This window comes from Macaca fascicularis, chromosome 3 (genome assembly GCF_037993035.2).
Source record: "Macaca fascicularis isolate 582-1 chromosome 3, T2T-MFA8v1.1".
NCBI classification, from domain to species: domain Eukaryota; kingdom Metazoa; phylum Chordata; class Mammalia; order Primates; family Cercopithecidae; genus Macaca; species Macaca fascicularis.
Window position 1 is genome coordinate 10,614,677 of NC_088377.1, and position 22,406 is coordinate 10,637,082.

The 22,406-nt window shown below is 41.0% G+C and overlaps 1 protein-coding gene across 2 annotated transcripts in view; it reads right to left on the bottom strand.

The window, feature by feature from the left end:
* Nucleotides 1-22,406, bottom strand: part of MORC3 (MORC family CW-type zinc finger 3) — a 57,613-nt gene that overhangs the window by 18,576 nt on the left and 16,631 nt on the right. Inside the window, exons 4-10 of one of the 2 annotated variants that reach the window (XM_005548721.4) lie at nucleotides 21,708-21,922; nucleotides 20,422-20,569; nucleotides 18,162-18,309; nucleotides 15,098-15,226; nucleotides 14,769-14,888; nucleotides 10,165-10,262; nucleotides 3,157-3,261 (exon numbers count right to left, since the gene is read on the bottom strand). In XM_005548721.4, coding sequence (XP_005548778.1) covers nucleotides 3,157-3,261; nucleotides 10,165-10,262; nucleotides 14,769-14,888; nucleotides 15,098-15,226; nucleotides 18,162-18,309; nucleotides 20,422-20,569; nucleotides 21,708-21,922 — 963 coding nt within the window. The remainder of the gene's footprint in view (nucleotides 1-3,156; nucleotides 3,262-10,164; nucleotides 10,263-14,768; nucleotides 14,889-15,097; nucleotides 15,227-18,161; nucleotides 18,310-20,421; nucleotides 20,570-21,707; nucleotides 21,923-22,406) is intronic. The other variant, XM_074034044.1, reaches the window with a different exon arrangement.

A 22,406-nucleotide genomic window follows, 5' to 3' on the forward strand; every position in this document is an offset into this window, starting at 1 on the left:
ATTAAAAGTCGCCGGGCGCGGTGGCTCACGCCTGTAATCCCAGCACTTTGGGAGGCCGAGGCGGGCGGATCACAAGGTCAGGAGATCGAGACCACGGTGAAACCCCGTCTCTACTAAAAATACAAAAAATTAGCCGGGCGCGGTTGTGGGCGCCTGTAGTCCCAGCTACTCGGGAGGCTGAGGCAGGAGAATGGCGTGAACCCGGGAGGCGGAGCTTGCAGTGAGCCGAGATCGCGCCACTGCACTCCAGCCTGGGCGACAGAGCGAGACTCCGTCTCAAAAAAAAAAAAAAAAAAAAAAAAAAAAAAGATTAAAAGTCACAAGCCAATTTGAACAATGTGACTTAAATGTATTAATAGCATTAAATTTTTTCCATAATAACTTAATATTCCAAATGCCTTGCCCTGAACTTTGTTGTTTAGTGTCTACAATGTCTGTATACATTATACTGTATTTATTAGCATAATAAATCACTGAAGTCCAGAAAACAGAATTCTGTGGTTATAATTTAAGTAACTTTCAATCAGACACTTTTGACCTCTATATTTCTAAATAACTAAAATTAGTATACTTCTAGTTTACAAAATGCTTTCATATTTTTCTCATTTAAAAGTCACAGCTGGGCGCGGTGGCTCACGCCTGTAATCCCAACACCTTAGGAGGCCAAGGCGGGTGGATCACAAGGTCAGAAGATCGAGACTATCCTAGCTAACACGGTGAAACTCTGTCTCTCCTAAAAATACAAAAAATTAGCCAGGCGTGGTGGCGGGTGCCTGTAGTCCCAGCTACTCGGAGAGACTGAGGCAGGAGAATGGCATGAACCCAGGAGGTGGAGCTTGCAGTGAGCTAGATCGCGCCACTGCACTCCAGCCTGGGCACAAGAGAGAGATTCCGTCTCAAAAAAAAAAAAAAAAATTAAAATAATTCCTGTAAAGAACTTGTATATATTCTTCTTCTTTATTATTATATATTTTTTTTTAAGAAATAGGTCTGGCCGGGCGCGGTGGCTCAAGCCTGTAATCCCAGCACTTTGGGAGGCCGAGACGGGTGGATCACGAGGTCAGGAGATCGAGACCATCCTGGATAACACGGTGAAACCCCGTCTCTACTAAGAAATACAAAAAACTAGCCGGGCGAGGTGGCGGGCGCCTGTAGTCCCAGCTACTCGGGAGGCTGAGGCCGGAGAATGGCGTGAACCCGGGAGGCAGAGCTTGCAGTGAGCTGAGATCCGGCCACTGCACTCCAGCCTGGGCTACAGAGCGAGACTCCGTCTCAAAAAAAAAAAAAAAAAAAAAAAAAAGAAATAGGTCTTACCACATTGCCCAGGCTGGCCTCCAATTCCTGGGTTCAAGCAATCATTCTGCCTTAGGATTACAGGCATGACCCACTGGATCCAGCCTATGTAGACTTATTTTACATATGAAAACTTCACCTTAATGTCAATAGCTTTTTAAATCTAGTTTTATTTCATTTTATTTATTTATTTTTTTTGAGACAGAGTTTCACTCTTTTTGCCCAGGCTGGAGTGCAATGGTGCAATCTCGCCTCATTGCAAGCTCTGCCTCCCGGGTTCAAGCTATTCTCCTGCCTCAGCCTCCCAAGTAGCTGGGACTAGTGGTGTGTGCCACTACGCCCGGCTAATTTTTGTGTTTTTAGTAGAGGCGGGGTTTTACCATGTTGGTCAGGATGGTCTCAAACTCCAGACCTCAAGTGATCCGCCCACCTCAGCCTCCCAAAGTGCTGGGATTACAGGTGTGAGCCACCGCACCTGGCCTGCTTTTTAAAATCTAGCTTTGAAAAAAGTATTTAGATATTTATAAAAAACTTCAAAACCGGCTGAGTGCAGTGGCTCACACCTGTAATCCCAGCACTTTGGGAGGCCGAGGCGGGCAGATCACCTGAGGTCAGGTGTTCTAGACCAGCCTGGACAACATGGTGAAACCCCATCTCTACTAAAAATACAAAAATTAGCCGGGCGTGGTGTTGCACGCCTGTAGTCCTAGCTCCTCAGGAAGCTGAAGCAGAATTGCTTGAACCCAGGAGGTGCAGGTTGCAGTGAGCTGAGATTACACCACTGCACTTCAGCCTGGGTGACAGAGTGAGGCTCCATTTCAAAAAACAAAAAACAAAAAACCAAAAAAAAAAATCCAACCAACCAACCAACCAACCCAACCCAAAACTTCAAAACAATCCAGAGATTTATAAAGCATAACTTTACACTTTATATAAACTCCTTGTCTCAGGAGATTACCACTGTTAATTTTTAAAATACTGGCAGAATTTTTCTATGCTTATAAAGTATGCATGTGTATACTGACACATTAAAAAAATACAAGCTGGGCACGGCGGCTCATGCCTATAATCCCAGTACTTTGGGTGCGAGGCACCTGAACCCAGGACATTGAGACCAGCTTGGGCAACATAGTGAGACCCCATCTGTATAAAACTTTTTTAAATATAAAAAAATTGAAAAGTACAATGGGAACCCTATAAACTGAGCTGCATCTTTTCTTGTTTTTCATTATATATCTTGGTTATCTTTGTAATAATGTATAAATTATGAGTAATATACATAATGTATAAATTATGTATAACAATGTATAAAGAATACACAGATAAAGAATACATATTGTTCATTCATTCATTTATAGGACTATTATCACATGATGTGTTACTAAGTGCCTGTCAGGCATATTATTTAATTCACATAATTCAAGGAGGCAAATGCTCTTAATGTTCCCATTTTATACACAAGAAAATGGAGGCTTACAAGAGGCCAAGTAATATGTTGAATGTCACATGGCTACTTAAGTGGAATGAGAATATGAATTCAAGATGGGTTTCAGTCCCCTCATTCTAATGATACACTACACCAGTGTTTTTCAAACTATTATATAATCCATTCATAGCATCTTAAAATAACATTAACATGCATCACATATGGGTAAACATTGTTTTATGAATGTTTTGTGTACATGTATACATGTTTACATTCTATTCACTGATTTCGCAGTGTGCTAATTCATGTTGCAGAATTTATTCCTTACTATGAGTTACAGTCCTAAGTTTGTGAAACATTGTACAATCCCTTTACTCTCTCATACTGCATCTTGATATCTAAGTGAGTTGACTGATATTTTTTTAAAATGTACTTACTGTATATCTTCAACTGGCAAATTTAGAGGATATTCTGTATTTTTCTTCACTTTCATTTCATTCCAGTAATCATTCAGCTTTTCTCCTAGTGCTGTTATTGTAAGTCTTAAAAAGTAAATCATAAAATCAATTTAAGAAAAATACTTTTCAAACATAAATCATAAATAATCTAGTAATGAGTAAAAAAACTCCAAAATATATAGTTAATAAAGAACATTCAAGGTACAGGTGACCCTTGAACAACACAGGTTTGAACTGCACTTATATAAAATTTTCTTTCAATAAATCAGAAAATTTTTTAGAAAGTTATAACAATTTGAAAAAAACTTGCACGAACTGCATTGCCCAGAAATATCCAAAAACTTAAGAATAAGTTAGATATGTCATGAATGCATAAAACATGCAAATATTAGTCTATTTTATAATTTACTACCATAAAATATACACAAAGCTATTTAAAAAGTTAAAATTTATCAAGACTTAAGCATATACAGACTGTAGGTGGTTTCATCTGCAGTCAGAAATGTAAACAAAGATGCAGTCTTAAAATTATAACTGCATAAGATTAATTATAGTACATACAGTACTATTATAATAATTTCATAGCCACCTCCTGTTGCTATTTTGGTGAGCTCAAGTGTTTTATTTGCTTCAAGTGTCTTATGACATGCTTATCTCCATGTAAGCATCTCCAAGAAATTTTGTATTGCAGTAAAAATCGTTTAGTGCAATCCTGTAAACCTTGAATAACACCACAGGACCCACACAAACTGCCACTAGTGATGCTAGCTGTTTTCCAAGAAGCAAAGTCATAATATAAGAAAAAGTCTAAATTGCTTGATATGTAGGTTGAGCCTCCTGAATAGCTGGGGCTACAGGCACTTGCCACCTCACCTAATTTTTTTATTTCTTATTTTTTTGTAGAGACAGGGTCTTACTTTTTTGCCCAGGCTGCTCTCGAATTCCTGGCCTCAAGCTATTCTTTTGTCTCAGCCTCCCAAAGTGCTGGGATTACAGGGATGAGCCACCATGCCCAGCCTGTTTGAACAGGTGTTTAATGCAGACAAAAGTACTCTATTCTGGGAAAAAATGCCACAAAGAATACTTATTAGCAAAAAAGAGGAGCATAAACCAGGATTTAAGTCCAAGAAGGGACAGGCTAACCCTACTGCTTTGTGCAAATGTAGTCAGGTTTATGATCAGGACTGCCGTTATCTATAAAGATGCTAACCCTCAAGCCTTGAAGAGAAAAGACAAACACCAGCTGCCAGTCTTTTGGTTGCACAAACAGAAGGCCTACATGAGAAACCCTTTTTCTGACTGCTTCCATTGATGCTTTGTTCCCGAAGTCAGGAATTAACTTGCCAGTAAAGGACTGCCTTTTACAGTTCTTTTGATATTGGACAAGGTACCCTGGCCACCCATAACCCCATGAGTTCAACACCAAAGGCATCCAAGTGGTCTACTTGTCCCGAAACACATCTCTAATTCTGCCTCTAGATCATTAAGAGCGGGTAAGGGGGGTCATAAGACCTTTAAGGCTCACTACACACAGCAAGTCTATGGAAAAGGTTGTTAACGCTGTGAAAGACAACTCCGACAGAGAAAACATCATGAAAGTCTAGAGTAACGACACCACTGAAGATGCCATTATTAGTACAGAAAAAGCTGTGAAAGAAATCAAGCTCAAAACAAATTCCTGCTGTCCACATGTTGTGCATGACTTCACAGCATTTACAAGAGAGCCAACTGAGGAAATCATCAGAGAGATTGTGGATATACAGGAAAAAAAAGGTAGAGGGCAAAAAGTTTCAAGATATGGATATTGCAGGAATTCAAGAGCGAACAGACACCACACCTGAGGAAATCAACTGAAGCCGACTTGATGGAGATGAGTGTTTCTGAACCAGTGTTAGACAGTGAGGAAGAAGACAGAAGAAGCAGTGCCCAGACAACAAATTGACATTAGACAATCCAGCAGTTGGGTTCCAATTATTCAAGACTGCTTTTGACTTCTTTTACAATATGGACACTTCTATGATACAGGCACTGAAACTGAAGCAGACAGTGGAAGAAGGATTGGTACTGTACAGAGATATTTTTAGGAAAATAAAAATGCACTGGGCATGGTGGCTCACGCCTGTAATCCCAGCACTTTGGGAGGCCGAGGCAGGCAGATCTCAAGGTCAGGAGTTCAAGACCAGCCTGGCCAATATGGGGGAACGCCATCTCTACTAAAAATACAAAAATTAGCCGGGTGTGGTGGCACGGGCCTGTAGTCCTAGCTACTCAGGAGGCTGAGGCAGAAGAATTGCTTGAACTCGGGAGGTGGAGGTTGCAGCAAGCCGAGATCTGGACAACAGAGCAAGGCTCCGTCTCAAAAAAAAAAAAAAAAAGAAAGAAAATAAAACTGTTAAAAAGTCAGACAGAAATTACAATGTGTAAAAATTAAACTGAGTGTGCCTGCCTTGCCTTCCACCTCTTCCCGTGCCATGGCAAAACCAATCCCCCTTCTTCCTCAGCCTACTCAACATGAAGACTACGAGGATGAAGACATATGAACCACTTCCACTTAATAAACAGTAAATATATTTTCTCTTCCTTATGATTTTCTTTGTTTTTGGTTTTCTTTTCTTTTTTCTTTGGAGACAGGGTCTCGCTCTGTCACCCAGTCCAGGGCGCAATGACGTTATTTAGGCTCACTGCCGCCTCCACCTTCCAAGTTCAAGCGATTCTCCCAAGGAGCTGGGATTACAGGTGCCCACCCCCATGCCTGGATAATTTTTGTATTTTCAGTAGAGATGGGACCGGGAGTGGTGGCTCATACCTGTAATTCCAGCACTTTGGGAGGCCAAGGTGACCAGATCACCTAAGGTCATGAGTTAGAGACCACCCTGGCCAACATGGCAAAACTCTATCTTTACTAAAAAAAAAAAAAATATATATATATATATATATATACACAAAATTTAGCCGGGCTTGGTGGCAAGCGCCTATAATCTCAGCTACTTGGGAGGCTGAGATAGGGAGAACTGCTTGAACCCGGGAGGCGGAGGTTGCATTGAGCCGAGATTGTGCCACTGCACTCCAGACTAGATGACAGAGTGAGACTTCATCTCAGAAAAAAATAAAATAGTAGAGATGGGGTTTCACCATGTTAGCCAGTCTGGTCTCGAACTCCTGATCTCAAGTGATCTACCCGCCTCAGCCTCCCAAAGTGCTGGGATTGTGGTTCCCTGGTGGTCTAGTGGCTAGGATTCAGTGCTTTCCAAAGTGCTAGGATTACAGGTGTGAGCCACCGCACCAGCCTGAGCCACAGCACCTGGTCATGGTTTTCTTAATAATGTTTTTTTTCATTAGCTTATTTTAAGAATACAGTATATATTTAACATATGAAATACATGTTAATAGATCGTTTTCCTTTTTTTTTTAGAGACAAGGTCTTGCTCTGTCACCCTGGCTGGAAAGCAGTGGCACTATCGCAGCTCACTGCAGCTTCAAACTCCTAGGCTCCCATGAGCATTCTGCCTCGAGCATCCTGAGTAGCTGGGACTATAGATGGGTGCCACCATCCCCAGCTCAATCAACTATTTATGCTATCAGTAAGGCTTCCATTCAACAGCAGGTTCTTAAGGTTCTGGGGAGTTATGTGTAGATCTTTGACTGAGGGGTAGTCAGTCCCCCTAACCACTGTGCTGTTCAAGGGTCAATGGTACTTAACGTTGTCAGCTACGGGTACAAGTTGAACATCCCAAATCCAAAAATCCAAATTGCTCCAAATCTGAAACTTTTTGAGTACCAACCTGATACTCAAAGGAAATGCTCATCAAAGCACCTTGGATTTCACATTTTCAGATCTGCGATGCTCAACCAGTAGTTATAATGCAAACATTCCAAAATACAAAAAATCCAAACCAAAACACTTCCGGTCTCAAAGATTTCAGATAAGGATACTCAACCTGTAACAGAGCTTTATGTCTTCCTTTTCAACACCCCCTTTTTTTTCTGGCCTTATTACATTAGTTATTTCCTCAAGAGCATTAGTGAATAGCTGATATCCTTAACTCTTTGCCACCCTTCCAGGGAAAGCTATCAATTGTTCCCCATTAGTAATGTTGCTTGCTGTGTGTGTGTAAATACTCTGTTGTTATGCCCTTTGATTCAGTTTTTGTAAGTGTTCCTTTTAAAAATAATCGCAAGTGCTTTTTCTCTACGTAGATGACTATAAGAGCTTTCTCTTATTTAACATCAATATGATGACTATACTCATTTCTTACATTAAAACCACCTATGTTGTCTTAGAACACAGCCCACTTGGTTTTAATGGTATTATTCTTTTAGCGTGTACTGGATGGTATTTACCAATATTTTAATTAAGACTTTTAATTCTATGATAAGAGATTGACATAAATTTCCTTTCCTGTACTCTTGAGCTTATTATCAAGGTTATGTGGCTTAATAAAACCTTTGACTATTGTGAACAGTGCTGCAATAAACATGAGTGCAGGTATCTCTTCGAATATACTGATTTCCTTTCTTTGGGGATATTTATCCAGCCATGTGATTACTCAATCATATGGTAAGTCTATTATTAGTTTTCTTGAGGAACCTCCATCCTATTCTCCAAAGCAACTATACTAATTTACTTTCCCACTAATAGTGTATAAGGGTTCCCCTTTCTCCACATCCTTGTCAGCATCCATTAACGAATAAATGAATAAACTATGGTACATACACACAATAGAGTATTATTCAACCACAAAAATGCTTCATTTGTAATGACATGGATGTAAATGGATGTACCTGAAGGACATTCCATTAAGTGAAGTAAGTCAGGTATAGAAAGCCAAATATCTCATGTTCTCATTCATATATGAGAGCTAAAAAATACTGACCTCAGGACATAGAGAGTAGAATGAGGGTTACCAGAGGCTGGGACAGGTAGTGAGGAGAGGGAAATAAAGGGTTGGCTAATGAGTATAAAAATACAGTTAATAGAAGGAATAAGATCCAGTATTTGGTAGCACAATAGGACAACTGGGACAGGCACGGTGGCTCACACCTGTAATCCCAGCATTTTGGGAGACCAAGGAAGGAGGATCATGAAGTCAAGAAATCGAGACCATTCTGATCAACATGGTAAACCCGGTCTTTACTAAAAATACAGGAAATTAGCTGGGCATGGTGGTGCGTGCCTATAGTCTCAGCTACTCGGGAGGATGAGGAAGGAGAATCACTTGAATCCAAGAGGCGGAGGTTGCAATGAGCTGAGAGGCCACTGCACTCCAGCCTGGTGACAGAGTAAGACTCAGTCTCCAAAAAACAAAAAAAAAAAAAAACAAAAAAAGACAACTGTAGTTAACAACATCTTATACATATATTTCAAAGTAACTAGAAGAGTAAAATTGGAATGTTCCTAACACAAAACATGGCAACTGCCTGAAGTGATGGATATCCCAGTAACCCTGACTTGATCATTACATGTTGTAAGCTTGTATCAAAATATCACATGTATTCCATACAAATGAACTATTATGTATTGTTTTAAATAGTTTTTTTTTTTTTTTTTTTAATAAAAAGACTGATGCCACTTCTTCCTTAAATGTTTGAATTTAATATGTGGGACGTTTTCTAAAAACTGATTCAACTTCAAAGGAATGTCTCCACGTCATCTAAAATGGAGAAAATGTATTTGTGCTATCTGCTTAATGTTTCATGTCTGGAGGCTCTGTAGTAATTTCTTCTTTTTCATTCCTAATATTGATGATTTGTATCTTCTACTCTTTTTCCTTAATCAGTCTTGCCAAATGCTTATAGACTTTATTAGTCCTACCAAAGAACAACTTTTTGGATTTTTTTTTTTTTAGGCAGGGTGTGCAGATTTTTTTTTTCACCCAGGCGGGAATGCAGTGACACAATCACAGCTCACTGCAGCCTCAATCTCCCAAGCTCAAGTGATCCTCCCACCTCATTTTTTTATTTTCTGTAGAGATAAGCTCTCACTATGTTGCCCAGGCTGGTCTCAAACTCCTCAGCTCAAGCGATCCTCCTGCGCTGGCCTACTAAAGTGCTGGGATTACAGATGTGAGTCACTGTACCTGGCCTTTCTTTTCCTAAGATGGGATCGATCTCTGTCATCCGCGTTGGAGTACAGTGGCGCCATCTCGGCTCACTGCACACTCCACCTCCCCAGGCTCAAACAATCCTCCCACCTCAGCCTCCTGAGTAGCTGGGACCATAGGCACATGCCACCACACCTGGCTAATTTTTTGGTAGAGACAGGGTTTTGCCATGTTGCTCATGCTGGTCTCAAACTTCTGAGCTCAAGCAATTTGCCCACCTTTGGACCCCCTTGGTGCTAGGATTACAGGCATGAGCCACCACACCTGGCTGACTTTTTTGATTGAGTCAGTTACCAATGTATTATCTCTACGCTCCAAATCTAGCCCAAGTTCTGGTACTTTGTTACTATTTTGCTAGGGCCTAGTGACCTCCCAGAGGAGCTTCAGCTGTGCCCACCAGGCCATGCTCTGCCCACCAGCAGTCTTCTGCTAGCTCCAACAACATAAGGCACCCTCTACAGACCAGCTCCAGCCTATCCACACACCCTATGTCAACCAGAGACCATGTCAATAGGCCAGCATTGGCCAGGCCCTCTATTTACCTATTTAAATTATTGACTTCTTTTTAAAGTTTATTTTCAAAACACCTGCATAACTTCTCTTAAATGTTTTGCCACCTTGTGGATTTTTTATTTTAATTACAAAATTATAATTACATTATCAAACTTTAAGAAAATGGGTAGGTAAGGGACTTACATAGAAAACTAATATAACCATCTTCCATTCTAGGAATTGTAACCTACACCATCACAAGTAGCATATGCATATTCAAACCTTTCTTTACTAATAAGGTATTTCTGAGATTCGCAGAAAATAGAGTAGTTCCTGCTTTCTTGGTAATCCATTTCCTAGGAACCTCAGTCAATAATTTAAATAGGTAACATACCTGTACTCATTAGTATAGTCGAAATCTTGTTTATTATGAGTTGGCTTAAGGAAATTACACTCTATAATTCCAACCACTCCAACACCCATGTTGTTTGCCTGAAAAAATAAAATGAAATCAGCATTTTAAGCATAAGACATGATGTTCAAAGTAATTACCCTTAAAGAATTATAATTTGAGTATTTTCCTATATTTTATCTTGCATGATTCTCATCACATTTATGCATTTTTATTTTTATTTCTATTTTTATTTTTTGAGACAGAGTCTCATTCAGCCACGCAGGCTGGAGTGCAGTGGCATGATCTTGGGTCACTGAAAAAGCCAAGAGGCCTCCCAAGCTCGGGTGACTCTCGTTGCCTCAGCCTCCCGAGTAGCTGGAAGTACAGGCACGCACCACCAAACCCAGCCAATTTTTCTATTTTTCGTAGAGACAGGGTTTCACCATGGCTAGTCTCAAACTCCTGACCTCAAGCAATCCACCAGCCTCGGCCTCCCAAAGTGCTGGCATTACAGGAATGAGCCACCGTGCCCAGCCAATTCTCATCAAATTTAGACTGAAAAAAACACTGGTAGGTGATTTATTTTCCTGGGAGTTAATCTCTAAATACGCTAGAGCCTTCCTCAAAAACCCTTTGATTATTGACAAGTATCCATTTAGACAAGTATTATCATCCCCAATTTTATACAAGAGAAAAAGGACTACCTGCCGGGCATGATGGTTCACGCCTGTAATCCCAGCACTTTGGGAGGCCGAGGTGGGCGGATCACCTGAGGTCAGGAGTTCGAGAACAACCTGGCCAACATGGTGAAATCCCATCTCTACTAAAAACACAAAAAATTAGCCAGGCATGGTGGCACGCACCTGTAATCCCAGCTACTGAGGAGGCTGAGGCAGGAGAATCGCTTCAACCCGGGAGGTGGAGGTTGCAGTGAGCCGAGATCGTGCCACTGCACTCCAGCCTGGGCAACAAGAGCAAAGAAAAAAAAGAAAAGAGAACTACTTTTACTAGGGTACAATTTCTTAGAGAACAGAAACCACAAATAATTCATCTTGATCTTGTAGTGACTAGCTAAGACTCTGAAAGGCAATATTCCATAAGTTTGTGAGATAAAAGTTCAAAGTAAGGTATCCAGTTGCTAACGATGAAATAAAAACCTAAGTTGGTTAAATTAGTTTTTTTTTTTTTTGACGCGGAGTCTTGCTCTGTGCCCCAGGCTGGAGTGCAGTGGCGCGATCTCGGCTCACTGCAAGCTCCGCTCCCCCGGGTTCACGCCATTCTCCTGCCTCAGCCTCCCGAGTAGCTGGGACTACAGGCGCCCGCCACCTCGCCCGGCTAATTTTCTTGTATTTTTAGTAGAGACGGGGTTTCACCGTGTTAGCCAGGATGGTCTCGATCTCCTGACCTCATGATCCACCCGTCTCGGCCTCCCAAAGTGCTGGGATTACAGGCTTGAGCCACCGCGCCCGGCCTTAAATTAGTTATTTTTTAAAATCTGCTAGCTAAAATGTTGAACTCAAAGTATACGAGTCATCTTCTGATTATCTACATGTGACTAACCAGTATATTTTGTTCATGATTGTCGCTATACTTCTTACCCTATGAAGAAAAAAGTAAAATGATGTGTAACTCATGAAATGAACATTTTTATAAACACAACTATAAGCCAAACCATACAACTAATCCTAATTCTGCTCTATTAAAAACCATCAGGTTCACCATTTCAGACTATTTGTAAACTACAGTAATAACAAGATCCTTCTATCTGTGGTTTTTATCCATCTTCCTTCCAGCCTTATCCTGTCTCTCTCATTCCTCTGTTCTCCCCTTAACATATGGTCCAGCCACAGCAAATTACCCCCTTTATGATGTCATACTCTCAGATGCCTCTTTCTCTGCCTTTGCACATGTTGTCTCTCCCTGGAAAGCCCTTCCAGACTTTGTAGCACACTGAAGTCAACTGAGACTCATCTCAATCAACACTTTCTCTAAGCAGCCTTTTCTGATGCTTCCAAGGATGTTCCACAGTCCCCTCACAAAACTGAGCTTTGAGGGCATGCTCTGTATTTTATCAACTTTTTATGCTGAGCACCCAGCACAGCAAATCACGATGGGTATCTGATACTTATTTAATGCTTACTGAATCCACAGAATGCAAATACCAGGCCCAGTCCATCATCTGGTAAAGACAAACATTGTAATTTAGCTGTAACAGCCTATTTTTACAAGGTCAAGCTTAACTAGGAAATACACACGGTGCAAATTTAACTCGGTTGGGAAAATGGACTATGTATCTTGGTTAAGTCAGATTCATAAGTGATAAAAGAAAAAAATTTACATTCTGTGGTAGATATAAAGTTCATTTACTTCTGCAAATATGCTATATTTGGGCTCATGCCATATAAAGTAGGTGAAGCAGAGTCAGAACCCCTGTTAAGTGATATTCAAGGTGAATCCACATTGTTATACTGTGTAGAGCTCACATCATTCTACAAAAAACTCAGAATAAAGTAAGATAAAGAATTATCACCAAAATCTTAAAAATATACACTGGATCCATATCCAAACGCAGTTAAATGATGTGTTTCTGTCTGAGATCCAGGCTGTTATGTCTTAGACAAGTTGCTTCATCTATTTATTATTAGCCCCAATTTCTTTTCTTTTTTTTTTTTTAATTTTTTTTTTATTTAAGAGACAGAGTCTCACTCTGCTGCCCAGGCTGAAGTACAGGGGCAAAATCATAGCTCAGTGCAGCCTCAAACTCCAGGGCTCAAGCACTCTCCCACCTCAGCCTCCCAAATAACCGGGACTACAAGGACGTACAACCACACATGGCTAATTTGTTTTTGTTGTTTTGTAGAGACAGTGTTTTTGTGTGTGTTTGTTTGTGATAGGGTCTCACCCTGTTGCCTAGACTGAAAAGCAGAGGCACAATTTTGGCTCACTACAGCCTCAACTTCTTGGGCTCAAGCAATCCTCCCACCTCAGCCTCCTGAGTAGCTGGGACCCACCAGGCCCAGCTAATTTTTGTATTTTTTTGTACAGACAGGGTTTTGCCCCATTGCCCAGGCTGGTCTTGAACTCCTGGGCTCAAGCAATCCCCTTGCCTTGATCTCTCAAATGTGCTAGGATTACAGGTGTGAGGCACCATACTCAGCTGAGATAAAGACTTGGTATGTTGCCCAAGCTGGTCTTGAAGTACTGACCTCAAGCAATCCTCCTACCTCAGCCACACGAAGTGCTAGGATTACAGGAAAGAGTCACTGTGTCTGGTCCTCAACTTTCTTATGCATCAAATAGGGATAAAAGAAATACTCTGTCCCCACCTCAGGGCTGTTCAGTATCAAATACGAAATTAATGTAATAGGCCAGGCACAAGGGCTCAGGCCTGTAATCTGAGCACACTGAAAGGCCGAGGTGGGTGGATCACTTGAGGTCAGGAGTTTGAGGCCAGCCTGGGCAACAATCTGTCTCTACTAAAAATACAAAATTTGGCCAGGAGTGGTGGCACACGCTGGTAGTCCCAGCTACTTGGGAGGCTGAGGCCCGAGAATAGCTTGAACCAGGGAGGCAGAGGTCGCAGTGAGCTGACATCACACCACTGCACTCCAGCCTGGGTGACAGAGTAAGACTCCATCTCAAAAAACAAATAAATAAATAAACAAAAGAAATTAAGGTGCTGGCATGAACCTGTAGTCACAGCTACTCAGGAGGCTAAGGTGAAAGGATCACTTGAACCTGGGAGTCGGAGGTTGCAGTGAGCCAAAATTGTGCCACTGCACTCCAGCCAGGCACGGAGTCTCTCAAAAAATAAAAATAAAGCCGGGCGTGGGGGCTCACGCCTATAATCTCAGCACTTTAGGAGGCCGAGAGGGGTGGATCATCTGAAGTCAGGAGTTTGGGACACGCCTGGCCAACATGGGGAAATCCCGTCTCTACTAAAAACACAAAACAATTGGCTGAGTGCAGTGGCTCACACTTGTAATCCCAGAACTTTGGTAGGCCAAGATGGGCGGATCACCAGGTCAGGAGATCAAGACCATGTTGGCTGACATAGTGAAACCCCGTCTCTACTAAAAATACAAAAATTAGCCAGGCGTGGAGGTACCTGCCTGTAGTCCCAGCTACTCGGGAGGCTGAGGCAGGAGAATTCCTTGAACCTGGAAGACGGAGGCTGCAGTGAGTCAAGATCTCACCACTGCACTCCAGCCTGGGCGACAGAGCGAGACTCTGTCTAAATGAAAAAACAAAACAAAACAAAACAAAAAACAGGCATGGTGGCATGCGCCTGTAGTCCCAGCTACTTGGGAGGCTGAGGCAGCAGAATCGCTTTAACCCAGAAGGTGAACGTGGCAGTGAGTTGAGCCAAGATTGCGCCACTGCACTGAAGCCTGGGCAAGAGTGAGACCCTGTCTCAAAAAAAAAAAAAAAAAAAGAAAAGAAAGTTCAAATACCATACTAATGTTATTTTTTACAAATTTACATTAAAAAGCCATAGGCAAAAAGGTACAATAAAATTATTTAACATTTGACCCAAGAGTGTATATTATCCTAACTTTTATGGAAAATAAACATTTTCTTTTCAAATAAAAAATAAAGCTTACCCTTAACTGACATCCAACTTTTTCATAAGCTTTGATGAGTCTATTTCTGTGATACATCATTATCCCATAATGATCTTTATTTCTGCAGTTGAATCCAAAGGTAATTCTCACTGTTTTAGACTTAAGATATTAAGGTAAATTTTGAACACAATACCTCACTCAGTTCAAATCATCCTTTCTATTTCATTATTTAATAAGTCCAAAAGCACAAAAGGAGGGCAGAGCTAGAGCAGACTAGAATCCCTATCAGCATATAAGGCGAAAGGGGCAAAAGAGAATACACCTGACTAACATATCTCTATAAGGAATCATAAAAAGAAAAAGGATACTAAAAATTTGGGTCGATAAACATCACGTTCGATGTAGGCAAGACTCTTCGAAACCAGCTGCGTCTTCACTTTCTGTCCACGTAGGATGATCTGCATTCTTGGCTTTAGATATAATATACTGCAATAAGCCTGTAAAATAACATAACAAGAAGTTAGTATCTACAGATTTGCTCACCATTACTTAGACACGGATTTACACAGAAGCTCTCCTATTAACTTGATAAAAGACCAATTGACTCTTCAATAAAATAGGCTATAAGGCTGTATGTTATTCTGATTTGGTTGTTTTTCATTAAAAATAAGCTCAATATACCGCAGCCAGTAAAAATGACTTGCAGAATACAATCAACTGATCTACATAGACACTGATATAGTTAATATTACTGAGTGAAAAAGATTACAAAACAGCACATATGGTATGACATTTTAATTTTTAAAAATGTATATATGTACAAAAAAGTACATTTTCTGATTTTTCTGTCAAGTACGGAGGTGGAGGCTGCAGTGAGCCGAGATCACACCACTGCACTCCAGTGTGGGCGACAGAGAGAGACTCACACCTCAAAAAAAAAAAAAAAAGATTCAACACAAAACTAAAACTTAAACATTTCTCTTACTTTTCCTGACCCTTGATTTCAAAAGAAGTAGTGCTTTGTGTCATTTAAAAAACATTGTATTTTGTAGTGTACTAAAACCATACCATCTTCTCTGGCTGCCTCTGAACTTGTTTTGTACTTGAGTAAGACTTTTTCAACACTAGGAACACATTAGGATACATCAATGAATAGTAAATATCTGTTATTTACTATTACTATTACTAATACTGTAATTGCTAAGACCTTAGCAAAAATTACATGGAAAATCTGTAAATATCAAATACATCCACAACTTGGGATTAGAGAATTATATTAACACAAGAAATAAAGCAAAAAGTGGCCAGGCTAGGTGGCTCAAGCCTGTAATCCCAGAACTTTGGGAGGCCGAGGCAGGCGGATAACGAGGTCAGGAGTTCAAGACAAGCCTGGCTAACATAGTGAAACCCCATCTCTACTAAAAATACAAAAATTGGCCAGGCAGGGTGGCGCATGCTTGTAGTCCTGGCTACACAGGGAGCTGTGCCAGAAGCAGCGCTTGAACCCAGGAGCTGGACGCCATGGTGAGCCAAGATGACGCCATTGCACTCCAGCCTGGGCAACAGAGTGAGACTCTGTCTCAAAAAAAAAAAAAAAAGAAAGAAAGAAATCAAGCATAAAGTTAGTATCACATCTTATCAAAACGACTAAAAAACTTTAGGGTGCAGTGGTTCATGCCTGTAATCCCAACACTTAGTGAGGCCGAGGCAGGCAGATCACCTGAGGTCGGGAGTTCGAGACCAGCCTGGCCAACATGGTGAAACCTCATCTCAACTAAAAATACAAAATTAGCTAGGCATGGTGGTACATGCTTGTAATCCCAGCTACTAGGGAGGCTGAGGCAGGAGAATCGCTTGAACTCGGGAGGCAGAGGTTGTGGTAAGCCAAGATAATGCCATTGTACTCCAGCCCAGGCAACAAGAACAAAACTCTGTCTCAAACAAACAAAAAACCTTGATATTAATTTATCGATATTGTTATATCAAGATATTAATTTCTTCAATCTTTTTTTTTTTTTTTTTTTGAGATGGAGTTTCGCTCTTGTTGCCCAGGCTGGAATGCAATGGTGCGGTCTTGGCTCACCACAACCTCTGCCTCCTAGGTTCAAGGCATTCTCCTGCCTCAGCCTCCCGAGCAGCTGGGATTACAGGCTCCTGCCACCACGCCCAGCTAATTTTTCTATTTTTAGTAGAGACAGGGTTTCACCATGTTGGCCAGGCTGGTCTCCAACTCCTGACCTCAGGTGATCCACCCGTTTCTGCCTCCCAAAGTGCTGGGATTATAGGTGTGAGCCACTGTGCTGAGTCAATTTCTTCAATCTTACACAGACACTCATTTTGACCAGGCGCGGTAGCTCATACCTGTAATCCCAGCACTTTGGGAGGCTGAAGCAGATGGATCGCTTGAGACCAGGAATTTGAGACCAGCCTGGACAACATGGTGAAACACTGTCTCTACCAAAAATAAAAAAAAATAGCTGGGTGTGGTGGCACACGCTTGTAGTCCCAGCTACTCGGGAGGCTGAGGTGGAAGGATTGCTTGGGGCCAGGAGGCAGAGGCTACAATGAGCCAAGATCGCACTGCTGCCCTTCAGCCTGGCTGAGAGAGTGACACCCAAAGACCTAATCTCCAAAAAGAAAAACAACAAAAACCTCATTTCTAAAGGGAAAATCCTAGAGGCATTTATCACAAAATTATATTAATGTGCCTTATCTATCTATAGTCTATAATTTATTGCTTTAGGAGGACAATTAAGGTACGTATTCTAGAACATATTAAATTTTTTTGTGTGAGTGACGGAGTCTCACTCTGTCACCCAGGCTGGAGTCCAGTGGCGCAATCTCGGCTCACTGCAACCTCCGCCCCCTCTTGCCCCACCTCCAGGTTCAAGTGATTCTCCTGCCGAGTAGCTGGGATTACAAGTGTCTGCCACCGCGCCCGATTAATTTTTGTATTTTTAGTAGAGACGGGGTTTCAGAATCTTGGCCAGGCTGGTCTTGAACTCCTGACCTTGTGATCCACCCATCTTGGCCTCCCAAAGTGGTGGGATTACAGGTGTGAACCACCACGCACAGGCAAATACGTCAAATTTAATAAGACTTTGAATTTGTTGTCTGTTGAATTAATTAGTCTGGCCACCATACACTGATTAATATAATAATACACTGATTCTAATATGATAATAATGTCAGCATATAGTAAAAACTACAAGCATTGTTAGGCCTGACGACTTTACAATTTAAAAAGGGTTTCTAAGCAAATAAATCAACCAGTGTGCTAATGAAAAGTTTAACTAAGCTGGTTCATGTCTGAGATACTTTCATTCAGAGAGCACTGGCAGCCTTTATATCACAAGTAGGTAACATGAGCTCTCCTAATACTACCATGATTCAATGATTTTCTCACTTCTACAAAGAGAGTTGAATACATACCCTCAGGGAATAGTCACTCTCAGGGGCAATCTGGTCCATCCTTTCCTGCTTCTTATACCCCTTCTTCCCTGTTATCTCATCTAAATCCTCAGGAATTCTGATATCATATTTATCCTTTTCAAAATCGAACTCCGTTGCATTTTTGTAACTGCAAAAAAAATTTTTTAGAAAGAACCAAAAATTAACTTCACAGCAAGATAAGAAAGCAAACACTGTAAGCCATTAAAAAGGTAAGCAAATAAATAAACCTACACATGGTGCATGTCAGTGGGGGACTGGGGGTGCAAAGGCAAGAGAAAAAAAAAGAAAACGGATCCTGGAAGATGTGGAGAAACTGTATCACTCGTACATTGATAGTAGGAAAACACTCGGTAAAACAGTCTGGCATTTCTTAGAAAATAAAACTCAAGTACTATATGATACAGCAATTACATGCCGGATATTTATTTCAGAAAAATGAAGACTATATTCCCACAAAACCATGTACACAAATGTTTACAGCTTTATTTGCAATATCCCAAAACTATAAACCCAGATGTCTTGAATAGGTAAACACACTGGGTTCCACACATACAATGAAATACTACTCAACAAGAAAAAGGTGCAAACTGGCTGGGTGCGGTGGCTCACACCTGTAATCCCAAGCACTTTGGGAGGCTGAGGCGCGTGGATCACCTGAGGTCAGAAGTTCAAGACCAGCCTGGCCAATATGGCAAAACCCTGTCTCTACTAAAAATACAAAAATCAGCTGGGCATGATGGCAGGTGCCTATAATCCCAGCTACTCGAGAGGCTGAGGCAGCACAATCACTTGAACCCAGTGGGCGGAGGTTGCAGTGAGCCGAGATGGTGCTACTTCACTCCACCCTGGGGGAAGAGCAAAACTCCACCTCAAAAAAAAGAAAGAAAAGAAAGAAAAGAAAAAGGTCTATACATACAAGAACCTGGAAAACATCAAAAAGTTAAGCTAAGTGAAAAAAGTCAATCCCAAAAGGTTTCCATGTTGTTTACGTAATATTCTTAAAATGGCAAAATTATAGAAATAGAGAACAGATTAGAGGTTGCCAGGGATTAAGGAGGGAGTGGGGTTATGAGGGAAGTGGGTATGGCTATAAAAGGGCAACATGAGGGATTCCTGTGATGACTAAAGTGTCCTGCATTCTGACTGTATCAATGTCAAAATCCTGTCAATATCAATAGCACTACTGTACTACAGTTTTGTTAGATGTTACCACCAGGGGAAACTGGATAAAGCGTACATGAGATCTCTTTATTACTTCTTACAACTACACGTGAATCTACAATTATCTCAGAAAGTATAACTGAAAAAATCCTCCAGGAGAAGGAGGGGTAGGGAAGTGAAAGCATGAAAAATGAATTCAGGTATCAGAATAGCACAAGTTTTTTCAGTTCTTTAGTCTTATCACTACCCTGTGCTTTATTCCTGTGATTCAGTATGTCTTAGATCTTTCAATATTAGACATTAGTCTTAAATTTTAAAATTTATTTGTGAAGGATTTTATCCTCACAAAGATAAAGGATTATAAATTTTAGCAACGCAAAAATCTCACCTATATTACTTTTCTCATCAGGTGTTACATCACTTTTAGCTTTAAGTAATGGACACAATGAAGAAAGATTTATCCTCCTAAATTTGTCTTCTCATTGCTTTTTTTCTCTTTTCTTTTTTTGAGAAGACGGGGTGGAATAAATGAGACATAATGGAGTGCTAACGGAGACTGAATGGCAGGGATAGAAAATTTTATTTTTTTTGGCTGGGTGCAGTGGCTCATGCCTGTGATCCCAGCATTTTGGGAGGCCGAGGCAGGTGGATCACCTGAAGTCAGGAGTTCTAGATCAGCCTGGCCAACATGGAGAAACCCCGTCTCAACTAAAAATACAAAAATTAGCCGGACGTGGTGGCAGGCGCCTGTAATCCCAGCTGCTTGGGGGGGCTGAGGCAGGAAAATCGCTTAAACCTGGGAAGCAGACGTTGCAGTGAGCTGAGATCGTGCCATCACACTCCAGCCTGGGGGACAAGGGCGAGACTTCATCTCAAAAAAAATAAATAAAAAAAGAAAGAAAAGAAAATTTTTTTTAACAATATGAAAATATCCTGGGCAAAGACAAATCAGTAACTACACCAAAAAATGAGTACCTTTCCATGTATTTCTACTATGTGTAACAAGAGATGAATGTAGGGACACCACCCTGCACAAGCACTTTACTCCCAAACGGTCAACATCTATGTCTACATTTACCTTCTGAGATTCCAAATGATGATCCTTGTCCCCTTCTTGCCCATAATAGCATCAAGTTCTGCCAGTAACTTCTGTTCCGTAGAAAACAGAGAATGTTCCAGAATTGCAGCAAGGCTGGCTTTTGATTCTGCTAAATTAATCATCTGTCGTATATCGTAAGTTAAAGACTCAGATTGCCAACATATTTTTCATAATTACAATATGAAAACCAACTCTGTAAACTTAAATAACACAAAAACTATTTATACATAGTTTTCCAAGGTTTTTTTTTTTGAGATAGGGTCTCACTATTGCTCAGGCTAGAGTGCAGTAACATGATCAGGGCTAACTGCAGCCTAGCTGGGACCACAGGCAGGCACCCACCACCATGACCGAGTAATTTTTAAATTTTTGGTAGAGACAGGGTCTCCCTATGTTGCTTGAGCTGGTCTCGAAATTCTGGACTCAAGCAATCCTTCTGCGTTGGCCTCCCAAAGTGATGGAATTTCACGCATCAGCCACCGAGCTCAGCCTATTTTCTTTTTTTTTTTTTTTTTTTTGAGACGGAGTCTCGCTGTGTCGCCCAGGCTGGAGTGCAGGGGCCGGATCTCAGCTCACTGCAAGCTCTGCCTCCCGGGTTCACGCCATTCTCCTGCCTCAGCCTCCCGAGTAGCTGGGACTACAGGCGCCCGCCACCTCGCCCGGCTAGTTTTTTGGTATTTTTTAGTAGAGACGGGGTTTCACCGTGTCAGCCAGGATGGTCTCGATCTCCTGACCTTGTGATCCGCCCGTCTCGGCCTCCCAAAGTGCTGGGATTACAGGCTTGAGCCACCGCGCCCGGCCTCTCAGCCTATTTTCTAAGTTTTACCATGGCAGTTTGATTTCAAACAAACATCAAGAAGAATAAAAAATGAGCAGGTTATTATTCCTAACTAACTTAATACTTTCCAATATTTCAATGTGTTCATACAAAAGGCATTTTCCTAAAGTTATCCTGCCTTTCGTGGTCACTAGTCAAATTTTCAAGCCAGACCATAAAGTCTTACTAGTCTACAATAACCCTGAACTAAACAGAAGAGGTATAGGAAGTTTAACATAAAATGTTGAGTATTTCCATAGTAGGAGTCCAACAGAGAAGAGAAAGGAACAAACCCTTAGCCTCAGGTGTATGGTAAATGCAGAGGACAGAGGTAAGAAATGGAATAGGTGTTATTCAAAGGAAATAATTTGGAAGAAGGTAAAAATATGCAATGTTTCCGAATTATTTCTTCAGTTTCTCCACAGCTTTTGCACAACCAAAAGGATATGGTGCTTGTTGAATGCCACTATTGGAACAACAACATGCTCCGCTTTTATGACTTCCAAGTAGGTCTGAGACAAAAGGCCCACACTCATGCTTTCTCCATTTTTGGTAAAAACAATTGCATCTTTACCCAGACGCATAGAACCTGACTTGAAGCCATTCCCATATAATCCAACTGGCACATGACCATTCATGGTGACTTTGTCACTGAAGCCAAAGCTAAGAAGAAAAGAAAGATTAAAAAAAATAAATACCTATCATCAAAAATAAATAAATAAATACCTACAATTTTTTTTTTAATTCATTAATTGTAATACCAAGTAAAAAGCCTGGGTTCAAATGCTGGCCTCACCCTTCCTAGCTGTATAATCTTGGGCAGATTACTTTTTTGTTGTTGTTGTTGTTGATTTTTTATGTATTGGGCAGATTACTTTTAATGTATCTTGATGTGTTTTCCCAGCTCTGAAATGAAGGAAACCAAATCTACGTCACAGGGGAGAGAAAGGATCACAAGTACTAACATGGAAACTCATTGCTGGCACACCCTGACTAAATAGCTGAGTATAACCCATGCTCCTGGGACTGTGAGATTTCACCCCATGAATCTCTTCCTCTGAAAGTTACTCCCAACAAAGTGGTAAGTTTTATTACAAATACTGGTTAAACCTAATTTACACTAAAGTTATCAGTAATTGATATAAAT